Raw genomic sequence first — 23297 nt, forward strand, 5'->3', positions numbered from 1 at the left:
GTGCTAAGGGTATACGTATACCTTTGATGGTCTGACAACCCTGGATCTGACTCCTGCTTCCCACTGGAACCATGCCTGTCCTAGTCCCAATAAGGCTGGGAAGCAGGGAAGACAGAATCCTAAGGGTCCTGTCTCAAGGAGAGATGGGACCTGGGGGTGAGGGTTCTGAGGAGTGAAACCACTTCCTGTGCAGCTAGTTCCTGTGTTGACAGAGCTGAAGGGGAGGAGGGGACAGATCTAAACAGAGGGGGTAGGGCAGCTACTGAGGCCCTGGAGATGAGAAGGCCAAGAGTTCTTGCCCACCTTGAAACCCCTCCACTACTGGGCTGGAGGAGCTTTTCAAAGTCTCTCTGCTCCCCTGGGGAGACAGAGGTTGAGCAAGCGGTTTGGGTGGGAAAAGAGAACTGGAGGAAGTTGACAGGGATGGGCGGGGCCGTGGGGGGGCTGACCAGGAACTCAGCTTCCTGCTTAGTACCCACACATCCAGCCCCCGGCTCACCCCCACCCCTTCAAGCCCCCACTCCCCTCAGGAACTCCGGGTTCCGGCCCTCCTCCAAATCCTTGCTACCCCTCCCCTGTTGGTTTCTCCCCTCCAGGGGATGGAGGCTGACAGACTCCAGGAAGAAGAGGATGGTGAGCAGGTGAGCTAACACCCGGTGGGGAAGGCTGACCCTGGGAGAAAGGGAGGTGAGTGGATCTGAGCAGAGACCTAGTAATGGTGGACTGAAAGGGCTTGGGCACACTGGGACAGTGACAGAGACACAGGGAGAGAAAAAACAGGCCGCTGGCCTTGCCCCCTGCTCACCCCACCCCTGCTTGAGTGCAATGGATGTCTCGGCATCAGGGCCCCCGTCAGGATGAGCACAACTGGCCCCCTGTGAACACCACCACTCGGCCTTGGCGATCTGCTCCTCCATCCCCTCCTCCGGGGACCCGCCTCACAGGTACCCCCACCCACCCAGGGAGATCCCTGACCCTGGTGCCCAGATCTTTCCTGATCCCATTACCAGAGTCCATTCCATAATGGGCCTTTTCCCCCACCTCCTCTGGACTCCCCACTGTATCCCCTTACCTCTGGGCACCAGTCCCTAATCACCTCACTCTGTCTGTCCCAGTGCCCATCCTTACCCCCTGCCAACTTCTCTGAGCCCTCCCCTTCCTCTCTCAGCCCTGGGACGCCGCTCGGCCTCCCTGCTCTCCCTGCAGACTGAGCTCCTTCTGGACCTGGTGGCTGAGGCTCAGTCCCGTCGCCTAGAGGAGCAGAGGGCCACCTTCCAAGCCCCCCACAATCCCCCAAGACTAGCCCCAGCCCCATCCTGGTCTCTTGAAGACAGAGAACAGCTCTACAGCACCATCCTCAGTCACCAGGTGAGATGCTCCCTGCCATACATACACACACGCACCCAGGAGGCGAGACCCAGGTTTCCTGGTCTCTTGGCCCTATTCTCCTAGGAGCCCTTCTTCCCCTCAGGAAGCTGTATCTGCTCCCTCCCCAGGTCCTAGTACCCCTACCCCTATTCCCATCACATGCCTCTCAAATCAGCCCTGGCTCCTTTCAAGGCCTGCTCCTCTTAGAACCTCACCAGCACCTTTCCCTCCTTACACTCCTCCAGAGCCAGCGGATGGAAGCCCAGCGGTCAGAGCCTCCCCTACCGCCAGGGGGGCAGGAGCTCCTGGAATTGCTGCTGAGAGTTCAGGGTGGGGGTAGAATGGAAGAACAAAGGTCCCAGCCCCCCACACACATGTGCTGAGACTTGAGTCCCTACCAGTCCCTGGGCACTCACTCCTGAGGCTCAAAGCTGGGCAGCCCCCTGCATACCCTCAACCCTGCTTGGCAAGGGCACCAGAGACTGGATCCAGCAGAAACCTCAATATTCATCACCCTATTGACACCCCCTGGGAAGTGGAGGGGGTGAAAGTCCTCAAACCCAGGGAATATTCAAGGTAGGATAGTCATTTAACTCTCTCCCTGAGTACATGGGAGCTTGAGGTAGCGAGAGGATCCCAGCCACCAGAGGACACCCCATCACCACCCTGATCTCAGGGAGCGGCTTGGAGTCTTGGTCCCGAGCTGGGGGACACCCTCAGTAGTGGAACCAATAGGCAGGATCTGAGGGCTCAGGCCTCCAATTCCCAAGAAAAGGCCAGTTTCCTAAGGTTGTGACCTGAGGGACAGTTCCACACTCTCCCAAAAAGAAGAAAGGGAGGGCGGCAGCGCAAAGAGGTAGAGACTAGCCTCCCACTCCCAGGACTAGCACCGCCCAGCCCCAGGGCCAGAAGGCCTACAGGCTGTTGAATGGACACAGCCCTGACCACCGTCCTTCTCCACTGCTGCTCCGCGTCGGTCTGATGTTTCGGTAGCATGAATAAACTTAACTCCCCTCTGGACTGAAGACTGCTATCTGGGGCTGCGGACCGAGGGGAGGGTAGGGCAGCGAAGCCTGAGGCTGCCTCTCTCCCCAGTCTGGCCCGAGGCCAGCTCCCTCCTTGGCTGGTTAATTACTGGCTTATTAAGCAGCGGCTGGAGACCTTCCTAATTATCCCCCACCCCCTCTCCTGATTTTAATTAAGTTGAACAGGGAGGGGAGTCATTAGGACAAGAAATATGAACTCAGCTGTCTGGGAACCCAGGCATTCCAGCAGCCGCAGGCCAGATCACCTAGATCCCTAATTCAGAACCCGGGCAGCAGGACCCCCGCCCCCAACACGCCCCGGGCCCAGGCCACAGAAGTCCAGCCCCGGGGCCTTCCCATATTTTTTCTGATGGGTTAGTATCCTCGTCGCATCCCCTCTTCCCTCTCCCTTCCTCCATTCGTTCTCAGTTCCTCCATGTCTCTCTCCGCCCCCAGCTCCTCCCAGTTTCTCCTCTCTTCTCCCCTCCTCTTCCTCCCCGCCTCCCCTCCCCCAGCTCCCTCCCTCGCTTCCCCCCTTCTCCCTCCTCCCTCCTCCCTCCTCCCTCTCTCTTACACACACCCCCGCTTGGGCCTCCTCTCTCTCTCCGGCTCCATTTTCTCCGCCGCCGGGGGCCGGGGTCTCCTGTGGGGTCCCAGCCGGTACCCTAGGTCTCCCTTCAGGGCCGGGGTGAACCCTCAGGGGAGCCGAGAGACGGGGAGACGGGCGGGGGGAGCAGCGGCCCCAGCGAGTTTAGGGGGGAAGTAACGAGGCGGGGGGAGGGGCAGAGAAGGGAGGGGGCCTCAGGCCCCCCCAACTATGGACGAGCGTCTGCTGGGGCCGCCCCCTCCAGGCGGGGGCCGGGGGGGCCTGGGGTTGGTGGGTGGGGAGCCCGGGGGCCCTGGCGAGCCTCCCGGTGGCGGAGACCCCAGTGGGGGTAGCGGGGGGGTCCCGGGAGGCCGAGGGAAGCAAGACATCGGGGACATTCTGCAGCAGATAATGACCATCACCGACCAGAGCCTGGACGAGGCCCAGGCCAAGTGAGTGCCCCCACCCCGGGACCCCACACAGACCCAGCAGAAGCCCCATTCACAAGCTCTGAGTCTTCTGGGAGCGCCCCCTGCCCGCCCAACTCCAGGACCTCTCCAGGATCCTACAGCTCTCTTCTCTCCTTACTCCCGGAAGCCCCGAGATAGCCTCCCTGCTCCCAGGCCCTGAAACCTTAAAGATGGGGATCCAGGTTGTCTTATCCCCCTCCTAACCCTTGACTGAGCCCCCCACACTCCCCTGGAACATCTTCCATCTCCAGAGTCCCCATTTGGCTCCCGGACTAAGAAACGGCTATGCTGTCGTCTTCCCTAACTCTTCACCCAGCCCACCGTCCTCTGCAGACCTGGGGACCTCCACGTCCCTCCCCAGAGTTCCCACCACTCCTCTCTGCCATGGCCCAGCCTCCAAAGGTCCTCACCCATGCTTCGCCCTGCTCAGTCCCAGGATCCTCCGCGCACATCTCTACTGATCACCCTACTTTAGCTTGGCACCCCTAACCCCCTTCTGGCACCTCAAACTCTGACTCCTCCCCAGTCTCCATCACTTCTGAAGTCTACCTAGTCAGCCTCATGTATGCAGTCACCCCCAAAGTCCCCCCTGCGTCGCTCTAAACCATCTCCTACAGCCTCCGGCCTGCCCACAGGGGCCATTAGCCTGCTGCCTCCACCTTCCCTCTGTGGCCTGAAGCCAAGCAGCTTCCCACATCTCCACACTCTCAGAGCTTCTCTCTTCCCAAGAACCCCCAACTCCATTCCGCCCCAGCCTCTTTTTTACCTTGTTCCCAGGCTTCCCACCCTCATGGTCCCCACTTGCCTGTTTCTATAGCACAACTTTTTCTCTCCCGTCCCTCCCAAGGAAACATGCCCTAAACTGCCACCGAATGAAGCCCGCTCTCTTTAGCGTCCTGTGTGAAATCAAGGAGAAAACTGGTATGTGGGTCCTCCTCAGATTCCTCACCTCCTGGGATGGAGCCCTGTTCAGTACAGACACAGGCCAAGAGTCTGACAACTTGGGCCTTGAGGAAAGTGGGGTCAAGGAGGTTGCCAGGGGGGCTGGGAGGGAACCAAAGAAATTTGGGTCTCCAAGTAGCACCTGGAGGGCTAAGAACTGGGTGTGGGGGTCCCTAAGTCCACTCACCCATGTACTACTAGGCCTCAGCATTCGAAGCTCCCAGGAGGAGGAGCCAGTGGACCCCCAGCTGATGCGTCTGGACAATATGCTTCTAGCGGAGGGTGTGGCTGGGCCTGAGAAAGGCGGGGGCTCAGCCGCAGCAGCTGCAGCCGCTGCAGCTTCTGGGGGTGGCATGTCCCCTGACAACTCCATTGAACACTCGGACTATCGCAGCAAACTTGCTCAGATTCGCCATATCTACCATTCGGAGCTGGAGAAGTATGAGCAGGTGAGGAGAGGAGGCTGGAGTGGGTGGAGGGAGATTCCTTGGGGGGGAATTCCCAAGACCAACTCCTCACAGCCCCCTGGCCCCCAATGCAGGCATGTAACGAGTTCACAACCCATGTCATGAACCTGCTGAGGGAGCAGAGCCGCACGCGACCGGTGGCACCCAAGGAAATGGAGCGGATGGTGAGCATCATCCACCGAAAGTTCAGTGCCATCCAGATGCAGCTCAAGCAGAGCACCTGTGAGGCCGTCATGATCCTGCGTTCCCGCTTCCTGGATGCCAGGTGGGGCCCAGGGGCCTGGGCTCCTTCCCTTTCTTCTCCACGACAATGGCGCCCTCTGGAGTTAGGCAACATGGAGGCCCTGCTGGGACAGCCACGTCCCCCTCACCACCACCCTACTCCCTCCTCTGTAGACGAAAACGCCGTAACTTCAGCAAACAGGCCACTGAGGTCCTAAATGAGTATTTCTACTCCCACCTGAGTAACCCATATCCTAGTGAGGAAGCTAAGGAGGAGCTCGCCAAGAAGTGTGGAATCACTGTCTCTCAGGTATTGGGGAGGAGTTCTCTTGCAAAAACCTCTCTGATCCTGTTGACTGAGGACCATACAGAGGGAAAGGTTTCCAACTGACCCTCTTTTCTGCCCAACGTCTCGTAGGTCTCCAACTGGTTTGGCAACAAGCGGATTCGCTATAAGAAAAATATTGGAAAGTTCCAAGAGGAGGCAAATATCTATGCTGTCAAGACTGCCGTGTCAGTCACCCAGGGAGGCCACAGCCGCACCAGCTCCCCAACACCCCCTTCCTCTGCAGGTACACCCTGCTGCCACCCTGGCTGGCTGTTTTGCACACTTCCTGTTTTTGTTCCAATTTCCTATCCAGGCAGCATCATAGAGTGGGGACATCTGGGGTAAGAGACCAAGCTGAAAAGGGGTGAGGATGTCAGGGTGAGGAGGCCACTCCAGCCAAGATACATCTTTACCTTTCTTCTAGCAAGTGGGCAGGGGAGGCGTGGAAGCAGCCTGATCCTTCTGAGTGTTGCAGTGTTGTCATGTGCATTAATTTGTGCACAGTGGCACGCTCCCACAGAGCTAGTTGAGAGGGCTTTTTGGAAACAGAGTTATGGTATGTCTCCTGTCTGCCATCACAGGCTGCTACACATTTCCCTAATTCCCTCTCTGCTCTCCCAAGGCTCTGGAGGCTCTTTCAGTCTCTCAGGATCCGGAGACATGTTTCTGGGGGTGCCGGGACTCAACGGAGATTCGTACTCTACTTCCCAGGTCAGATGGCCCATCTCCCCTTGAGTACAGTTTCCCCAGACTTGGTTTTCCCTCCCTACAGGATACAAGACTTTTTTCTTTTTTTTTTTTCTTTTTTAATTTTGAGGCCTCTCACTGCACCATACGCCCTTTCAATGCCCACAGGTGGAATCACTCCGACACTCAATGGGGCCAGGGGGCTACGGGGATAACCTCGGGGGAGGCCAGATGTACAGCCCTCGGGAAATGAGGGTGAGTGGATCTCTGAAGCCCCCTCTCCACCTCTCACCTGGACAGGAAGGCCTTCCCCCTGGCAATGTCGTCCCCCACACTAGGTTTCAGAGTCCTACCCCAGCTGTCTCTGTCTTTTTCCAGGCAAATGGCGGCTGGCAAGAGGCTGTGACCCCATCCTCAGTGACATCCCCAACAGAGGAACCAGGGAGCGTTCATTCTGACACTTCCAATTGATCCCACCCCTCAGGGCCACAGGGGTGGGGGCTCACGAGGTGACTCAACGAAGGCATCCGGAGACCCCCGACACAGGAGAAGCACAAGGCAGAGAAGGGCAAATGGGGTCGTCCCCTCCCTCACCAGACTCATTGCTGGGGGTGTTGCTTACGTGGCAAGGAGATGGGAATCCCCTAAGGGGAAAATGCAGTCTGTCTCCCCTTTTTCCTTTTTTTCAGTCTTTAATCTCCCCCATTTCTTATACAAACCCACACCCAGAATCCTTTTTTTCAGATCCCTTTCTCTCACACACATATACAACTATTCTCTGGTTTCACCCACTCTCCCTCCCCCACCGCTTATCTGCTCTGGGATCTGTGGACAGTGCCAGCCTTGCCCTACCTACCAGAGGTGCCAAAAACGGGGACACAACTTCTGGACAGAGGACCTGGGCCATGCCCCCTTGCCTCCTACCCCCTGCCCCTCCAGACAGCTTTAATACCTCATAAGCAGCTCATCTTAAACCAATAGAATAGCTCGGTGGACAAGAGTGTCTGACTCAGTTATCTACCTCGGAGGGACTTTCTGCTACTTTAGAGAATTGACTGGGTTTCAGGGTTAAAAATTTTTTTTTCTTTTTTTTTTCTGGAAAGAAGAAACCCTGGGGTCCATTATTGTTTGTTCAGTTTGGGTTTTTTGTTGTTCTGGTTTTCTTAATTTCCATTTTAGTTTGGGGAAGTCGATATTTTTTATAAATATGTTGGTTTTTCTCTGAATTTCTCACTTTCCCATATTAGGGTTGATAGCCAAAGGGGTCATGGTAAGAGAGGGGAACACACAGAACTGCTGAAGAAGCCCACCTGGCTCCAGGCCTATCCATCAGGAAGTACATTTAGCAGGTCACCACACCTGCCCCCCTAAAATCACTTAGGTATTCTCCTTTGCTTGTAAGTCCCAGGTGTTCTTTGCTTGGTGTGGAGGCCGCCTGGGGCGAGTTGTGGCTGGTCTGTCCTCCCTCTTCCCACAACTCGGGCAGGGCTAGATGCAGTGATTCTGAGGAAATGCCACCTTCCCCTGTGGTATGTCTTTAAATCTTTTTTTTTTTTTTTTTTTTTTTAGCTACTATTTGCAGATTGGAGAAGAATGGGGAGGGGATTGTTCTGAAATAAGTATGGGCTGGGGTGCTTGTATCTATCTCCCTCAATTTCCCCAGAAATGAAGTATCTTTTTTTTTTCCTCAGTCCAAAATCGGGAGGGTGGGGAGAGGAGAGAGGTTGCAAAAAGCCAAGTATGGGCGGAAGTAAAATCACTGCCCCGTCTTGGCCCTCAAACATCATCAGGATTTCACAAGACTGTCACCATGAACCCCACCCGTCAAAGATCTGGGCAAGACTGAGGGCAGGTTGGGATTGTGATGGGTGGGGGGGTGGGGGGGAGGCACGGGCATGGGCAGTTCTCTCCTCACTTGTAAACTTGTAGTTTCACAGAAAAAAAATAAATCAGTTTTAAATAAATTTCTTTTTCCCCTGGGTTTAGTTGAGAATTTTTTTCAAAAGTATGAGGAACCCCAGGAAAATGTTTTTCTCTCAGATCCCCCAGCCTTGTGCTCAACACCTAGGCCCCATGGTTCAGCTTTGTCTCCCTTCCATGGGCAACAGCCTGGCCAGAGCCCTGTTGCCTGGCAACCTTGCCTCCTCAGGTGGGGCTCCAGTGGTCCACCAGGTAGTCCTCAGCAGACCAATGGAACAAACTGGGAGTCCTAAAGGCATGAGAGACCCCACTAGGAAGTACACTCTCCACCCCCATGGAGGTGGCAGCGCCCAGGGGTGGGGTGATAATTGTTTCTCCTAGTACCTGAAGGACTCTTGTCCGAGAGTCATGAATTCCTAGCATTCCCTGTGCCAGGACAGGACGGGGAGATGGGGGCAGGGGAGAGGGCACGGCCCCACCTAGGGCTGTGGCCACATCAGTGAGAGGCAGACAGAGCCAGGAGCCTGGACAGGAGGCAGGATGGCAGCGAGGGGAACAGCTGGAGCCTGGGTGCTGGTCCTAAGTCTATGGGGTGAGCCACTCCCCCCCACCTGTGGAAGGCACTGCTGCCCCTTCCCCAGAACTTACCTGGAATCTGGGCGCTGCTCTTCCAGCTCCCCTGCCCACCCTGTGCTAATTCTCAGTCCCATCTGCCTTCTGGCCCCTCCACCTTGGTGCTGTCTCCCAGGGACAGTGGTAGGTGGTCAAAATCTCACAGTCCGGATTGGGAAGCCACTGGTGCTGAACTGTAAGGGTGCTCCCAGGAAACCACCCCAGCAGCTGGAATGGAAACTGGTAAGTGGGGTTCCTGTCGATGCCCCCGCCCCCCACCTCCCTGCCTCAGGAGTCCTTCCCCGAAGAGCCTGCACTGTTTAGGCCCCTCTTCCCTGTTCCCAGAACACAGGCCGGACAGAAGCCTGGAAGGTCCTGTCTCCCCGGGGAGAGCCCTGGGATAGCGTGGCTCGAGTGCTCCCCAACGGCTCCCTCCTCCTGCCGGCCATCGGGATCCAGGATGAGGGGACTTTCCAGTGCCGGGCAATGACCCGGAAAGGAAAGGAGACTAAGTCCAACTACCAAGTCCGAGTCTACCGTAAGAGTTCCAGGACCTTCCCCAAGGCCCACCTCTCATTTAAGGAAAAGCCTACATCCCCGGTCATTGCCACCTTGGCCCTAGTGTATAGACCTGACTTTGGCCGGCCCATTCCCACACCAAGAGGTGTGAGAATCTTCACGGTCCCAGCATCTGATTGGAATTTCCCCTCCTTCAGAGATTCCTGGGAAGCCAGAAATTGTTGATCCTGCCTCTGAACTCAAGGCTGGTGTCCCCAGTAAGGTAGTGGAGGAAACGGGGAGTAGAACCTGATCCTGAGAATGGGAGGGAGCAGGGTGTGTGTGTAGAGTCTCTTATTCTCAAAGATGACGAGGCCGCTCCTTCCCCAGGTGGGGACATGTGTGTCCGAGGGGGGCTACCCTGCAGGGACTCTTAGCTGGCACTTGGATGGTAAACCTCTGATGCCTGATGGCAAAGGTGAGTCTCAAGGTCCCTTCTCCTACTGCTTTTCCGATCCCTCTCTCACACCCTGGCATACCTTGCCCTCTCCTTCCTCCACCACAGGGGTTTTTGTGAAGGAAGAAACCAGGAGACACCCTGAGTCAGGGCTTTTCACACTCCAGTCGGAGCTGATGGTGACCCCGGCCCAGGGAGGAGCGTCCCACCCGACCTTCTCCTGCAGCTTCAGCCCTGGCCTCCCCCAACGACGAGCCCTGCACACGGCCCCCATCCAGCTCAGTGTCTGGGGCGAGCACAGAGGTGGGGAGGGCTCCAAGCTCGGGTGAGTACATTCTGAAAGTATGGCCACTGAGATCACACACAGGTGTAACTCGCAGCCTCATGCTCCTACCCAGCCCCAGAGCCTGCGCCTCTGGACCAAGTCCAGGTGGTGGTGGAGCCAGAAGGTGGAGCAGTAGCTCTCGGTGGTACTGTGACCCTGACCTGTGAAGCTCCCACCCAGCCCCCTCCACAGATCCACTGGATCAAGGATGTGAGTGACCTGGGAAGGGGGGTAGGAGGTAGAGTTAAATAACTGGCAACTAGGGGCCCAGGGAGCTCGTGGAGAGAGAGGGAGGCCAGGAGCTGGGGAGGAACACAGGGTATCTGAGGATGTGGAGACAAAGACAGGAGTGTGGAGTATATAGACAGAGGTTATAAATAGGCTCCTGTTGCCCCTCCCCACCCAGGGCGCACCCCTTCCCCACCCCCCCAGCCCAGTGCTGCTCATCCCGGAGGTGAGGCCTCAGGATCAAGGAACCTATAGCTGTGTGGCCACCCACCCCGGCCACAGGCCCCAGGAAAGCCGTGCCATCAGCATCAGCATCATCGGTGAGACCTCGCCCTACACCCAGGGGCCCTGTGCAGGCTCCAGTTCCCTACCCCATTCTGGCATTGTCCCCAAGAGCCACCCCACCCTACCCTCAGTGCACACACACCCAGGCCTCAGCTGCCCCGACTAAACTCTACCAAGACAGCAGCCCAGCCTCTCCCCTATCCATGCTGAACTGAAAGAAGGGAAGACTTCACTGGGGCTCCCACCAAGCAACCCTCTCCCAACACGCAGCCTTCCTTTCTGACTTGCTCTGACTTTGTCTTACAGAAACAGGCAAGGAGGGGCCAACTGCAGGTAAGGAGTTGTCGGATAAGCTCAGAGGAGCAGCCACACCTCAATATGACTGGAGGGATGGTCAAAAAAAGGAATCATTACTGGTGGGGCTGCGTCCTCCATCCTCCCTATTTCCCTGCAGGCTCTGTGGGAGGGCCTGGGCTGGGAACTCTGGCCCTGGCCCTGGGGATCCTCGGAGGCCTCGGGGCAGCAGCCCTGTTCATTGGGGTCATCATGTGGCAAAGGCGTCAACGCCAAGGAGAGGAGAGGTGAGTAAACCAAACACCTCAGACTTGGGGCTTCCAGGCAGTAAGGAGAGGTGTAGGGGAAGTGCTAGGACCCACGAGCAGAATTTTCCCCAATCTTCCTCCCCAGGAAGGCCCCAGAAAACCAGGAGGAGGAGGAGGAAGAGCGTGCAGAGCTGAATCAGTTGGAGGAGCCTGAGGCAGCTGAGAGCGGTGTCAGAGGGCCCTGAGGAGCCCACAGCCATCCCCATCCTTCAGCTCCCTTTTCTCTTCCCCACACTGCTTTGGCCCCAGACCAGTTCTCCCTTGTATAACCTCTACCCACCTTGCCAAACTTTCTTCCACAACCAAAGCTTCCCATCAATAGTGATAAGTAAACTCCTGACATATCTTGCCCCCTTTGCTCCTGTGTGTGTGATGCCCTCACTCCCTGCACCCGTGAGAGGAGGGGCTCACCCGCGCCCTTCCCCCCACCACATCAAACGTCTACTCAAAGTGCAGAGATGCTCCTGGGTGGGAAGGAAGCAGGGAAGGACAAAGGTGGGCAGAGCCCCCATCAACACATCTCACCTGTTTATTGAATTTGTAATAAAGGAAAAGGAGTAGTGAGGGAAAGGAAGCATTTAAAATCAGAACCCATATTAAACTCTGGGGAGAGAAAAATTAAATTAAACCAACAAGGGGAAAGTGGGGGAAAGTAAGAGGGAGCCTTGCCCACCTTTCAACATTAAATCAAGAAATGTGGAGGGAAGTGAAGGATGAGGGGAGGGGAGAAACCGACCTTCTCTTCAGTCCATCCTCCTCTCCCACAGCTGGAAGATACACTGCTACCGAGTGAGCGTGCGCAGTTCAGAGCAGATGCTTCTCCCAGCCTATGCACAGATAGATGTCACTCCTCCCCACACCCTCCTGAGAGTGGCCATGGTTGGCCTTAGCCAACACAAATGGAGGGAGGGGCCCTGAAGTAAGGCAGGGTCAGCAGGGACCCCAAATACTGATTCTCCTCTGGCTGGAGGTGGGCAGAAAGGAGACACAGCTCAAATACTGAGCAGCCAGAAAAAGAAGAAGATGGCAAGAAACAGGAAGAGGGAGTCCTGCCAGCTGGAGGCTGGGTGCCCCTGTCCCAGATCCACACCTGTGGGAGAAAGGAAAGCAGTGGCAGAAGCATCCACCCCAGAGCCAGGAGGGGGCCTGAGGGGATTCAGGGGGTTCCCTGGTAGAGGCTGAGGGAAGGCTCTTACCTGCACCCCGGCGGAATGGTTCGTGGGTATTGAAGACAGTGGTGAAAAATCCAAAGGGAAAAGCACCGACACCAAATGAGAAGTGAAAGCCCCCAGTGTCGCCAAATGGCTGGAATCCCTAAGGAAATAGATAAAGTCAGAGTGGAGCTAGGCAAGTCTTTAGCAAAGAAGGAACACAATCAGATAAGACTCACCCCTCTGCCTTCTGGAGCTGGTCGCTGGCCCCGGGGACGAGGTGGAGTTTTCAATCTGAGGGAAAGAGGGACATCAACAGGAAATGTTCTCTCCACTTCCAGACCCTACCATCAAAGAGGAAGTCTTTCAGCTTCCCTCAGCACCCTCCTCGCACCTGGGATCCTGGGGCTTCTGACTCCCTCGCCCATAAAGAGGGACAACATTTTCTCTGCTGATCCCAGCTTTACACACTGGGCACTCTTGCCGCTCTGGCCGCGTCTCCAGCCACTGGGGGGAAAATGAAGTGGTTTCCAGTACACTGCAGGGTCTTCCAGCTCCTCAGACCTCCCCCATTTCCCTCTTCAACTCCTCTGAGTACGCACCTGATGAAGACAGGGCCAACTGGATGGGGGGTGGAGGGGGGAGAAAAACGTCAAACTAGCTACAGGAAAGAGAGACACACACAGACCCGACCTTAGAGTCCCATCTCACCACCAATCCCCAGGTATTACCAGCTGTTTCTTTTCATATTTTCTGCCACCTACCATGCCAGCCAATTTGGCCTTCCTGCGTTTCTGATCTACAGCTTCATCTATACCCAAAACGCTCATCCCTCTCCTCTCCCCAAAACAAACTGTGTGTTTGGGGGAGCCTCAAACACACCTCATCCCCTCCTTTCTCCTTTTGACTTAATTTCCAATTCTCTTCAACCACCCCTTTCCAGATCTCCTCTCTCAGTCCCGGCCCTATCCTTGCCCCCACTACTCCCAAACCAAACCCCCCACCTAGCACCCTCGCCCACTACTTTTCCCCTCTTCCAGGCCCAATAAAGTCCCTATTGCCACAACCCCTTAAACTCTCAAGACTGTCCCTCCAAGTGCCCTTGTCCTCAGGGCATACCACACCCTGCCATACCTCACCCGAATGTGATCCCACAATTCCAGGTCTCCCCCATTCAACTAAAGCCTCCCCTATCCTTTTAGTCTAATCTGCTTCCACCCAGATAGCTAAGACCCCTCCCATCTCGGGTAAGGTGGCTAGGGTCTCACCTACACAGGTGCGCGGTGCCCACACTCCCACTCCACTTTCTCCTAACACACAGTACGCTCCGGGTCCTACTCTCTATGCCTCTCCTTGCCACAGGTCTCGCCTGTACAGACGTGACCCTCCCACCCACACGTACCCAAAAAGAAGTTATGTATGATTCCCCCCGCCCCCAGTGAGCTCCACTCCTTTCGCCCCCTTCCCGATTCTCACCAGTACAGATGGCCACACACACTGATCACAGCTTCCTGAGCAGTCTCCAAACATATGTTACATTCGAAGGCCGCGCCCGCCCCGCCCCGCATGCGGTTTGTCCCTTCGGGGCCCCCGTCCTCCTCCTCCGCTGCTGCCATGGCCGGTTCAGTTTCGCCCCCACGTACCCCTTAGTCGCCGCAAACTCAAATATACAAGCCCCAACAAACAAGAAACCGCCTCCTGTTCCCGATCGTTGGGGAGGCTTCAAGGTTTTTCAATCACCATTGGTCTGACTGCCTGCCAATCACACAGAATTCAAAGAAAGGATTGGTAGACGCGGAGGGTGAAAGAGGTTTGCGTGTTCCCTGCCCTTTGCACAATGACTATTGGCTTATACGGTCGCAGTCTCTGTGCAATGCCAAACTGGTAATAACGCCTTACGTCCTGTCGCCGGGCCAGGGAAGGCTTTATTCGTCTCGGTAGCTGTCAGTCATAGCCAAAGGCCAGAAGCAATTGGTTCGAGACTGCATAGACTCGCCCATATAAGCCTCTCTCTTTTCTTTACTTCCGCCTTCAGAGACTGTCCGGATTCCTATTGGACTTTGAAGCTTAGGGCTTCAAAGCAATTGATTGGCTAGAACTCGATGGAAAATGGTGGTTAGGTAAAATGCCAGTATGCAGCGGACGGCGGGAAGGGGTGGGCCAATCCTGTGAGGGTTGAGTGTTCTCTGGCCCATCCCTTCGCCTCTATACTGTCGCCACGGGGACTGTCCTACAATTGGTTGGGTTTGAGGGGTTCTAAGGACTCGGCTCAGCCTCATCCTGTGGCCTCTCTCTCCTGATTGGTTCGTTCCTTTTGCTCCCAATTGGCCGAGATCGGAAAAGACGGCGAAGAGCTCCAAAAAGAAGCCAAGCCCTAAGGTCGCAGGGTCCAAAATGGCTTCGGCCTCCTGTAGAGTGCAAAACTTGGGTCCACTCCTCCCTCTTACTGAAGAAGGGAAAACTGGGATTAGCCCGACGTCTGGACGGTGCTAGCATGGGCTTGCGGCCCTGGTGTTAACCCACCTCCCTCGGCTGGACGACTCAGCCCGCTCCTCTTTAGGTGATTTACAGAGCAGAACTGAAGTAAAGGTCCATCCCTTTTTTCTTTTAAGTGACTCGTAGAACACAATAGACCTCGATTCCATTTTAAACCCCAGTAGCAGAAAAGGCCTAACTCCACCCCTTTTGGGAGTGTGTGCAGAAGGGGAAGGCCCGCCCCTTTTTAAGAGGACCCGCGGTGCTTTGGGGTTAGGCCCGCCCCTTCCTTCTTGAAAGATGTTCTCCTGGATTACTCGGGTCTTCCTCATGGGCTGGACCCGTGGGACTTAGGCAAGCAGCTTCAGAGCTTGGTACTTTCTTACGAGTTTGGGCCTTTGTTCTACAGTCTGTGACCCTCACTGTGGCCCGAGGAGCAGGACTAGATGGCACGCCTCCCAGTCCCAGTGCTCTTTACATCTTCCCCAGGGCGTGTAAACTCAAGGCAAAGGTGTGTCGGGGCGGGGCAGACCTGGGCTGAGGGCAGTTCAGCAAGAACCTGGTAAAAGCAGGGGAGGTGAGGGTTCAGTTCTGTAGAGATTTAGGGGAAAAGTTTTTGAGAAGAGGTGTAGACCAAGGAAGTGAATTATCCTGATAAAGAGATAATGGGAGTATCGGGAGCACGGGCTGGAGACGGAGCTAGGTACATGGCTACAAAATTAAGGAGGCACACTTATCCCAGAGAAATCAAGCATTCTTCCTCACTATTTTCCCAAAGAAAGCAATCCTAATGCCCAACTTCCATTGTAAAAATAGATGCACCCCTATTTTGTGTTGGGGAGAAGGGTTGTCTCAACTTGGGTAAATAAGGAAATTGATAGGAAGGAATTAGAAAAAGTACTAATGTTAAAGAGCATGGAATGACGGGAAGGGAGAGTGCCTGAGAGTATCCTTTCTCTTTAAAGAGGCAGGAGCCATGGGGAGTTGGACTGCTGGGAGATAGTGAGGGGACAAAGGGCAAAGAAACCACACGAGAGGGCTACGGAGTGAGGTGAGATGGAGCCCTGGAGGGACAAAAAGAGGTGAAAGACTCAGTCCTTGGCATACAGTAGGTGCTCGATAAGTATTTGGACTTGAATGGGGGACAGGAAAGAGGGTATTGGAGAATTGTTGGAGGGAATGAACAGCAGATATGGGAGCTAAGGAAAAAGAAGAAACCAAGTGATAAAAGGAGAACTGACGAAGACTGAGAAGAAGAAACAGGCCAATAAAGGAATACAGCACGTAGGGACACACAAGTCACGTTTGCTAAAAGGGAGTTTTGTGGAGGGAAAAAGACGCAGCTGCAGGCAAGACAGGGAGAGCACAGCTCTTTCAGAGCAGAGCTAGGGAGAGAAGACTGGTAGATGTAGGACTTGAGAAGCCTAGGTGCCTGGGAGGCGATTGGCCAAGAAAGCTGCCCGTTACCGCCCCCTACTTCCTGACCCGCCCCGGAAACCATCAGGCGTTGGGGAGGGGGGGTGGATAGCGGCAGCAGCAGCCCCAGCCCTCAGAGACAGCAGGAAGGGAGGGAGGTGGGGAGGCAAGCCCCCACCATTCCTACCGCTATGGGCCTAGACTTCCACTCTCCCCTCCCCTCCATCGGCCGGGGCTAGGATACCCCCAAATCCTATCGTCCCCTTGGCACCGACACCCTGACCGAGGCAGAGACACAGCCACCCATCACCACCGCTGCCGAAGCCTGGCTGGGGAGGGGGCCACCTTCTTAGGCCCCCCTCCCCACTGAGGTGGGGGCAGGAAGGGGGGAGGGGAGGGGAGCGGGGAGAGAGCTTGGGTCTGGGAGGGCGGACTGGGGAGAGGGTTGCTGGGAAAAGGATGAGAGCCGACTAGGGAGAGGGGGCCTGAAAGGGAGAAAGGATGGAAGAGGCAGGGGGAGGAGAGATGGAGACCCAGTGAACTGGGGATGGGGTATGTACAGGGAATCCTAGAGAGAGAATTCCTGCACCTTCCCCAATTCCCTTCCTTGCCCTTTGGCCCCACCTGACTCTTGGGAGTTGTGGCTAGGAGAAGGTGGTTTATTGCCCTTCTTCCCCCAGCAGAATTTCCTTCCTAGGAATGCCCCCAGGCAGGTCTATTTCCATCCAGGCGCAGGGCCTATTGTTTTTCAGTGGCCTTCTGCACTGCTAGACCCTTACTGACACTCATATGCCTTGTGGGGGGCCATGTTTTCTATGTTGAGTCTGTGTACCTTTGACATAATTATTGGCTTGTGTGCAGCTAGGCTGTGCAATGCTGTCCATGGGCTCTGGAGAAATAGCATGTTATTTTCCATGAGAATTGCCCATTCTCATATCTTACGTCCATGTTTCACATCTGTCTTGACATATTCAAGTGTGTGAGTTTTCATGTACATGTTGCACCTATCGTTGATTTCATGTCACTTGCACATGTTATTTGTCTGCATGTTTACTTGAGCATGTAGAGATTATACGGTGTTCTCTTGGGCTCACGTGTTTGTCCACACCCCCACCACATGCAGCAGTCTTGATGTGTGGGACCCATGGCCTGTCTGACTTGCACACGCCCCTTTTGTAAGCTGCATGTTTTTCCAGTCAGGGTTCACTCTGCACATAGGCATGCCCCTTCTCATGATATGCTGATATGCCGTGTCCAGAGCATGTTTGCTTATGGTTACACATACTGTTCATTAATTTTTATTGGCAGTATACCTTGGGAGCCACGTGCTCGTTAACTCATTTGGCGCTCCATTGTGTTTATAAATTCTTAGATATTTCTTCTCCAGGGAGAACATCTAATATTACATATCAGAGAGGGTAATGGGGCCTCCACCTCCCCAAAGAACCTAGCCTTACCTTGCTGATCTCTCTGGCCTGTGTCTCTTCCCGCACGTTCTCTCTCATGGCTGTGTACAGCCTGAGACCATGGAGCTCAGTGCGTGCCGTGGGGTCAGCCCTGCCACGGCACATAACCTATCCCTGAGTCTGCACTGTTGGCACGTATTGGATGGCACCAGCGTCTTTCCCCAGGGCATGTTAACCCCCATTCTGCATGTTTCTCTTGTGCAGACAGTGGTGTGTACCATCTTCATTGTTGTCACTATGCTTTCACTGGCCAGTATCAAATGCATACATTGAGGGTAGGTTACTGTTCGGCTTGATGTGTTCACTGCTTTCTCAGTGACTTTTCTTTTCAGTTAGTAGTCCTCAGGAGGGTAGCTATCCTGTGTTCAGAACCATCATTTCTGTCATTAATTATGCTTGCGTGGGTATGTATACAGCCTTATGATCTGTTCAACAAATGTTAATGAACCCTTTTCTGCCTCCTCCTGTCGTGGGCATTGGGGATAAGACAGAGTCCCTGTTTCCAAGCTGCTTATAGACTAGAGAGGGAAACAAAAATGACACTGAGCAGTTATACACATGGTGTCAACATCAGTGGTTCTCAGACTCCCCTGGAAGCTATGATAAAATACAGACTAATGGGCCCAGCGCTCTGATCCAGGAGCTCTGGTGTGAGGTCCAAGAAATTGCACTTCCACACTTTGAGAACCAGTAATTAAGATAAAAGTGTAATGAAAAAATCAGGCCTGGAGTAGTTCAGGAAGACCTGCAAAATGTGACACTGAGCTAAGTGAGGCAGTGGAAGGAGGTGGAAGAGCATTCCAGCCGAAAGGAACAACACGTTAGTGGCACAGAAGCTGAAAAGACCTGGGTGTGTCTTAGGAACTGAGGTAGACCAGTTTGGGGTAAAGAAGCCTTTGTGGGCATGTGGCTGAAGATGTAAGCAGAAGTTCACTTGTCAAGAAGGGCCTTTAGACAAGACAGGAGTTATGCCCAGATCTGTATTACAGAAAATTCTGTGGTTGCCATGTGGAGGAGGAGTTGGAGGGGAAGAGTTAGGAGCCTGTTGCGAACAGTCCAGCAGAGAAACGCTACTCCACTCCACGCCTGCAGGGCCAGTGGGATAGGCAGCTCCAGAGCCTAGCATCTCAGAACAGACAGACACTCCTACTTCCTGTGTTGCCTGTTGCCTTTGCTCTTAGCAGTGGGCTTACCTTTGAGCACAGGCGTTCTTGTCATTGGAAAGGTGTGTCTTTGGCTTTGGTGTTATTTGCCTGAACAACGTTTTTGTGAATTGTGACCCTGGCCCCAGAAGTGGGCCAGCAAAGTGGAGGAAGAAGGAAGAGACTAGAAGGCAGGTTCTGGGTGCCTGCCCATCTTCTTTCCTCTCCCAGGGCAGGTGGTGTGATATCCCTTTTAATCTCTGCCCTCTTTTTTTCACTTGGCGAGGCCTTACCCTGGACCTGCCAGACCAGACTGCCTCTGGTGTCGCTGGAAGGGAGGGAAGGAGTGGTGGGAGGCAATCCTTGCCTATCTATAAAGGCAGCATTGATAGATGTAGTTACTCCTGGTATGTCCATGGTTTTATCTGGAACAAGGGAAGTTGCCTGGGTGGAGAGGGACTTTTCTAGGTACACATTTCTGATCTTTCATCTGCCACTGAATGTGATTATAAATGTGCGTGTGTGTGTGTGGATCAGTCTGTCTTGCTGTGTATGTGTTTGGTTAGTGACAGAACCTTTATTCTTGCCAGTCAGCCCTTGAGAATGTCTGTGGGTATTTTGTGACTTTCGTGACTTTCACCGTGTCTGCTACGTGTGCACCTCTGTTGCCTACAGGCGGCAGTGTGACTGAGTGGCTAGGGGCACAGGCTGCTTAGGTGGAAACTAGGAGGTGCCTCTGAGGAGCCATTTCCCCTCAGGTAAGTTGTCTAACCTCTCTGGGCCTGTTTCCTATAAAACGTAAATTTTGTGGTTCAATATATTGTAAAAACCAGCCCCGTCTAACACAAAATATAATGCGAGCCACAAATTGTAATATTTGGTAAAAAAATAAGAGGGCGATATTAATTTTAACATATTCTTGAACCCAAAAGTTTGTACTTTCAAAATGTAATTGATATAAAAGGTTTTCTTTCAGAGTTTTTGAGATGTGATGTGTATTTTACATTTCCAGCCCATCTCAGTTAGGACTAGCCACATGGCAGGTTCTCAGTAGCCATATGCGGCTGGGGCTGTTGCATTGGACAGCGCAGGTGTAAACCCTTACATAAGACCCCTACCAGTTGCTAGTGTTAGCTCTCCTTTTTATTGTCCATTTGTTATCATGCATCTGTGACTTGTGGATGTATATGTCTCATGTCTCTTGTGTATCTGCAGATATCTGGAGCCTCAGGGACAGGTGTGGGAGACCAGTCCGGAGCTCCCCACTGCCTCCATCCTAGACAGGCTTCTTGGGTGGGTTTCAGTGGGACCCCTGGTGCCATCCTGTGTCTCCCGCCTTCTGCACCTCAGCTGCCCCGCCTGCTCCAGGAATCAGGCCCACTGCCCCTCACCCTATCTCTGCAGGTGACCAGAATGGAGCTGTGGCCAGGGGCGTGGACAGTGCTGCTGCTGCTTTGCCTGTTGCTACTCTTCCTGCTGCCCACCCTGTGGTTCTGTAGCCCCAGTGCCAAGTACTTCTTCAAGATGGCCTTCTACAATGGCTGGATCCTCTTCCTGGCTGTGCTCGCCATCCCTGTGTGTGCTGTACGAGGACGCAATGTCGAGAACATGAAGTGAGGGCCAGGGTGTTGGATGATGAGGGGACCTAAGGGGTGGGAATGAGCAGTGGGTGGGGAGGGCATGCAGTGTGCAGGAGAGATTGAGAGAGTCCAGGGCCAAGGAAGGGGAGAGGACTGCAAAGACCCAGAGAGAAGGGAGGGTAGAAGGGAGCTGAGGCATGTAGGTGGGTGTTGGTGGATCCTGCTGGAACCGCTTGCCATGACGTCCCATAGGATCTTGCGTCTGATGCTGCTCCACATCAAATACCTGTATGGGATCCGAGTGGAAGTGCGAGGGGCTCACCACTTCCCTCCCTCACAGCCCTACGTTGTTGTCTCCAACCACCAGAGTTCCCTCGACCTGCTTGGTGAGACCCTCTTAGACTACCCCTATTCTATGCCCTGCCATGCCCTAGCCATGCCCTTTCTCCTGGAACCTTCCCCAGAATCTTCTCTCTTGGAGTTGCTCAACTTCCCTTCATCTGGAGCCTGGCCTTCTTCCCTCCATAAGCAGGGTGGTAGACCTGTAGTCACCCTTCTCTCCACTCAGGGCTTCCCTGGCCCTGCCCCGCAGTCTCCCTCTTCCTTTATATGCAGTAGACCTGCATGAGGTGGGCCGCCTCCACCCTGATGCTCACCCCACCCCCACCTCTGCCCAGGAATGATGGAGGTACTTCCCGGCCGATGTGTACCTATTGCCAAGCGGGAGCTACTGTGGGCCGGCTCTGCTGGGCTGGCCTGCTGGCTGGCTGGAGTCATCTTCATCGACCGGAAGCGCACTGGGGATGCCATCAGTGTCATGTCTGAGGTCGCCCAAACCCTGCTCACCCAGGACGTGAGTCACCCCAGGGGCATGGGGACTATGAAGCAGAACAGTTGTAAATAAACTGATAAGCAGCACCAAGGGGCCTCAGAAGTCCCGTTACAACGTCACAACCATTTTGTGACCCCTCCATACGTGAATGTCTTCTTTGACCCTCCTTCCTCCCCAGGTGCGGGTCTGGGTTTTTCCTGAGGGCACAAGAAACCACAATGGCTCCATGCTACCTTTCAAACGTGGTGCCTTCCACCTTGCAGTGCAGGCCCAGGTGACTACTACCTCTCCTTCCGCTGCTCAGCCCCAGCCCCAGCCCCAAACTGTCCTTTCCTCTCTGGCAGAGGCTTGTCCTGGGGGTCTCAGAAGAGAGCCACGGGCTGATTGCTTTACCCCTCTCTCAGGTTCCCATTGTCCCCATCGTCATGTCCTCCTATCAAGACTTCTACTGCAAAAAGGAGCGTCGCTTCACTTCAGGTGAGAGCTCTGAGCAAATCTGGGGGTGAGGGGCAGAAAGGTCATGGCAGATGCTGAGGGATGTCCCTATAAAGTGGGGTCAGTCCGTCAGAGCTGTGAGAGGTCCACAGGATCACCTGCCAATAAATACATAGTAAGCACCCACCGTACCTTGCTAGATAAGTAACACTTAGTCCCTCCAAGAGAGGCCATTACTATACTGCAGGAAAGATAAGGCCTGTGTGCGCAAAGCTGTTAACATTCAGCAGTAAACACTAAACCTAGACAGTGGGTGGGGACTGGAAGCGTCCCATGTCTGGAGTGGGGTTTGAGGAAGGCTTTGTGCAAGAGGGCTTACAAGGAACAGGGCATCTGGCAAACAGAGAGGCAGTTGTCCAGGGTTGGAGGAAGAGCACTAAAAGGTTGAGGGGAGTGGCTTGAGAGCTCAGAAACTGGGCCCACGCTGTGGGCAGAGTCCTGGGCAGACAGGCCCCGACTGTGCTTATCCTCCTTCCAGGGCGATGTCAGGTCCGAGTGCTGCCCCCAGTGCCCACAGAAGGGCTGACACCGGATGATGTCCCAGCTCTGGCTGACAGAGTCCGGCACTCCATGCTCACTGTTTTCCGGGAAATCTCCACTGATGGCAGGGGTGGTGGTGACTATCTGAAGAAGCCTGGAGGGGTGGGCGAGGCCCACCTCTGAGCTCCCCTCCCATCAACCCCACTTTCCTCCACACCTCCCAGCCCAGTGGGTTCTGAAGCAGGGCCAGACCAGACCCTCTTCATTTCCCCTCTCCCTACTCCATGTTCTCTTTGGAAGCTTCAGCTCCTGAAGTGAGTATCTCTGCCCACCCCAGCTCTCCATGGACTCTCTTGCCATGGTGCAGTCTCTACACTGACCCCTACCCACCTCCTGTGCCATCGTGTCTATGAGACAGTTGCCTCCCCTTCATCTCTTCAGTGGCTCAGCCTACCCGTGGATGGGAGCACTCCATGCTGTCCCCATTGGACCGTCTTCCCTTGTCTTCTCTCCCTTTCCACCCCAATTGACCAGTGGACTGGTCCATTCTGTGGGACAATTTTCCACCCCCACGTCCATGGATTCAGTGGATGCAACTGTTTGTGAGGAGGACTCCTCACGCTGTGCCTGGAAGCCGGTGCCTGGAACACTCGTCCCAGACTCCTCCTGGGAATACTCCTCAGCACCTTCCCCTCCCTCCCTGCGGAGCCTCCTTGCAGTGGAGGCTTGACTTTCCTCACTCAGAGGTCTCATCCCTGCCGGGCCCGGGTGCCCAGGAGTGAGCAACCTTCTGGAAGCCAGTTTGGTCTTCACATTTCTGCCTCCCCTGTCCCCATGGTACATCTCTTCTGTGGCCCTGGCCCCACCGGTCCTCCTGCAGCCCTGCTATACCATTCTAACCAGACAGGGGGCAAAGGGCAGGCAGCAAGTACTACACTCGCTGCTCCCTGGAGGGCTGGGGGGGGAAGCACTGAACCCTGGCTGGAGGGATGGCTTTTAATTTATTTCTTTCTTTTGAGGTTTCCCCCTCTGAGCCAGTTTTCATTTCCTGCCTGTGGCATTAGCCGCTCCCTGCCTCCTATCCCAGACCTGTGCCCACAACAGGGAGGGGCTGGAAGCAAAAGGAAAAGGTGGGACTTAGTTTTATGTAATTGGTTTTTATTAATTATCTGGATAACAGCAAGGAACCAGAATAAAGATTGAGAGATCTGGATACACTAGCTGCCTTTTTCGAGTTG

The 23297-nt window shown here is 54.7% G+C and overlaps 5 protein-coding genes across 18 annotated transcripts; 4 read left to right on the top strand and 1 right to left on the bottom strand.

Moving 5' to 3' along the window:
- The first annotated feature begins 266 nt into the window (after positions 1-266).
- Positions 267-2388, top strand: GPSM3 (G protein signaling modulator 3). The gene is made up of 4 exons (XM_037151434.2): positions 267-641; positions 845-944; positions 1169-1368; positions 1614-2388. The coding sequence occupies exons 1-4, from the start codon at positions 600-602 to the stop codon at positions 1749-1751; spliced, it is 480 nt and encodes a 159-aa protein (XP_037007329.2). The 5' UTR covers positions 267-599; the 3' UTR covers positions 1752-2388.
- PBX2 (PBX homeobox 2) lies at positions 1861-7971 on the top strand. 2 transcript variants are annotated; one of them, XM_037151396.2, is made up of 9 exons: positions 1861-1944; positions 4297-4370; positions 4593-4840; positions 4933-5123; positions 5255-5390; positions 5499-5652; positions 6031-6119; positions 6264-6350; positions 6474-7969. In XM_037151396.2, the coding sequence occupies exons 2-9, from the start codon at positions 4322-4324 to the stop codon at positions 6564-6566; spliced, it is 1047 nt and encodes a 348-aa protein (XP_037007291.2). In that variant the 5' UTR covers positions 1861-1944; positions 4297-4321; the 3' UTR covers positions 6567-7969. The 2 variants fall into 2 exon arrangements, with proteins under 2 accessions (XP_037007291.2, XP_037007290.2); XM_037151395.2 differs by lacking the exon at positions 1861-1944 and adding an exon at positions 3196-3431 and having other exon boundaries at positions 6474-7971.
- Positions 7972-8118: 147 nt separating this feature from the next.
- AGER (advanced glycosylation end-product specific receptor) lies at positions 8119-11373 on the top strand. 6 transcript variants are annotated; one of them, XM_037151394.2, is made up of 11 exons: positions 8119-8607; positions 8764-8870; positions 8973-9165; positions 9344-9408; positions 9516-9603; positions 9691-9885; positions 9981-10117; positions 10314-10455; positions 10727-10753; positions 10875-11001; positions 11108-11373. In XM_037151394.2, the coding sequence occupies exons 1-11, from the start codon at positions 8556-8558 to the stop codon at positions 11205-11207; spliced, it is 1233 nt and encodes a 410-aa protein (XP_037007289.2). In that variant the 5' UTR covers positions 8119-8555; the 3' UTR covers positions 11208-11373. The 6 variants fall into 6 exon arrangements, with proteins under 6 accessions (XP_037007289.2, XP_037007288.2, XP_053523408.1 ...); XM_037151393.2 differs by having other exon boundaries at positions 10727-11001; XM_053667433.1 differs by having other exon boundaries at positions 8119-8870; positions 9516-9885.
- A 160-nt stretch (positions 11374-11533) lies between these two features.
- RNF5 (ring finger protein 5) lies at positions 11534-13810 on the bottom strand. 2 transcript variants are annotated; one of them, XM_037151397.2, is made up of 6 exons: positions 13650-13810; positions 12776-12794; positions 12568-12680; positions 12413-12467; positions 12219-12336; positions 11534-12112 (listed from the first exon to the last, which is right to left on the bottom strand). In XM_037151397.2, exons 1-6 carry the CDS (start codon positions 13787-13789, stop codon positions 12015-12017), a joined length of 543 nt encoding a protein of 180 aa, XP_037007292.1. In that variant the 5' UTR covers positions 13790-13810; the 3' UTR covers positions 11534-12014. The 2 variants fall into 2 exon arrangements, with proteins under 2 accessions (XP_037007292.1, XP_037007293.1); XM_037151398.2 differs by lacking the exon at positions 12776-12794 and having other exon boundaries at positions 13650-13737.
- Positions 13811-15141: 1331 nt separating this feature from the next.
- On the top strand, positions 15142-23272 carry AGPAT1 (1-acylglycerol-3-phosphate O-acyltransferase 1). Of its 7 annotated transcripts, none has more exons than XM_037151424.2 (9): positions 15142-15159; positions 19348-19430; positions 19888-19965; positions 20077-20285; positions 20505-20638; positions 20930-21105; positions 21263-21358; positions 21489-21561; positions 22058-23272. In XM_037151424.2, exons 4-9 carry the CDS (start codon positions 20086-20088, stop codon positions 22240-22242), a joined length of 864 nt encoding a protein of 287 aa, XP_037007319.1. In that variant the 5' UTR covers positions 15142-15159; positions 19348-19430; positions 19888-19965; positions 20077-20085; the 3' UTR covers positions 22243-23272. The 7 variants fall into 7 exon arrangements, with proteins under 7 accessions (XP_037007319.1, XP_037007321.1, XP_037007322.1 ...); XM_037151423.2 differs by lacking the exon at positions 15142-15159 and adding an exon at positions 15739-15756; XM_037151420.2 differs by lacking the exon at positions 15142-15159 and adding an exon at positions 16141-16435.
- Positions 23273-23297: the final 25 nt, after the last annotated feature.

This window comes from Artibeus jamaicensis, unplaced genomic scaffold (assembly GCF_021234435.1).
Source record: "Artibeus jamaicensis isolate MK-2021 breed Jamaican fruit bat unplaced genomic scaffold, CSHL_Jam_final contig_469, whole genome shotgun sequence".
Taxonomy (NCBI): domain Eukaryota; kingdom Metazoa; phylum Chordata; class Mammalia; order Chiroptera; family Phyllostomidae; genus Artibeus; species Artibeus jamaicensis.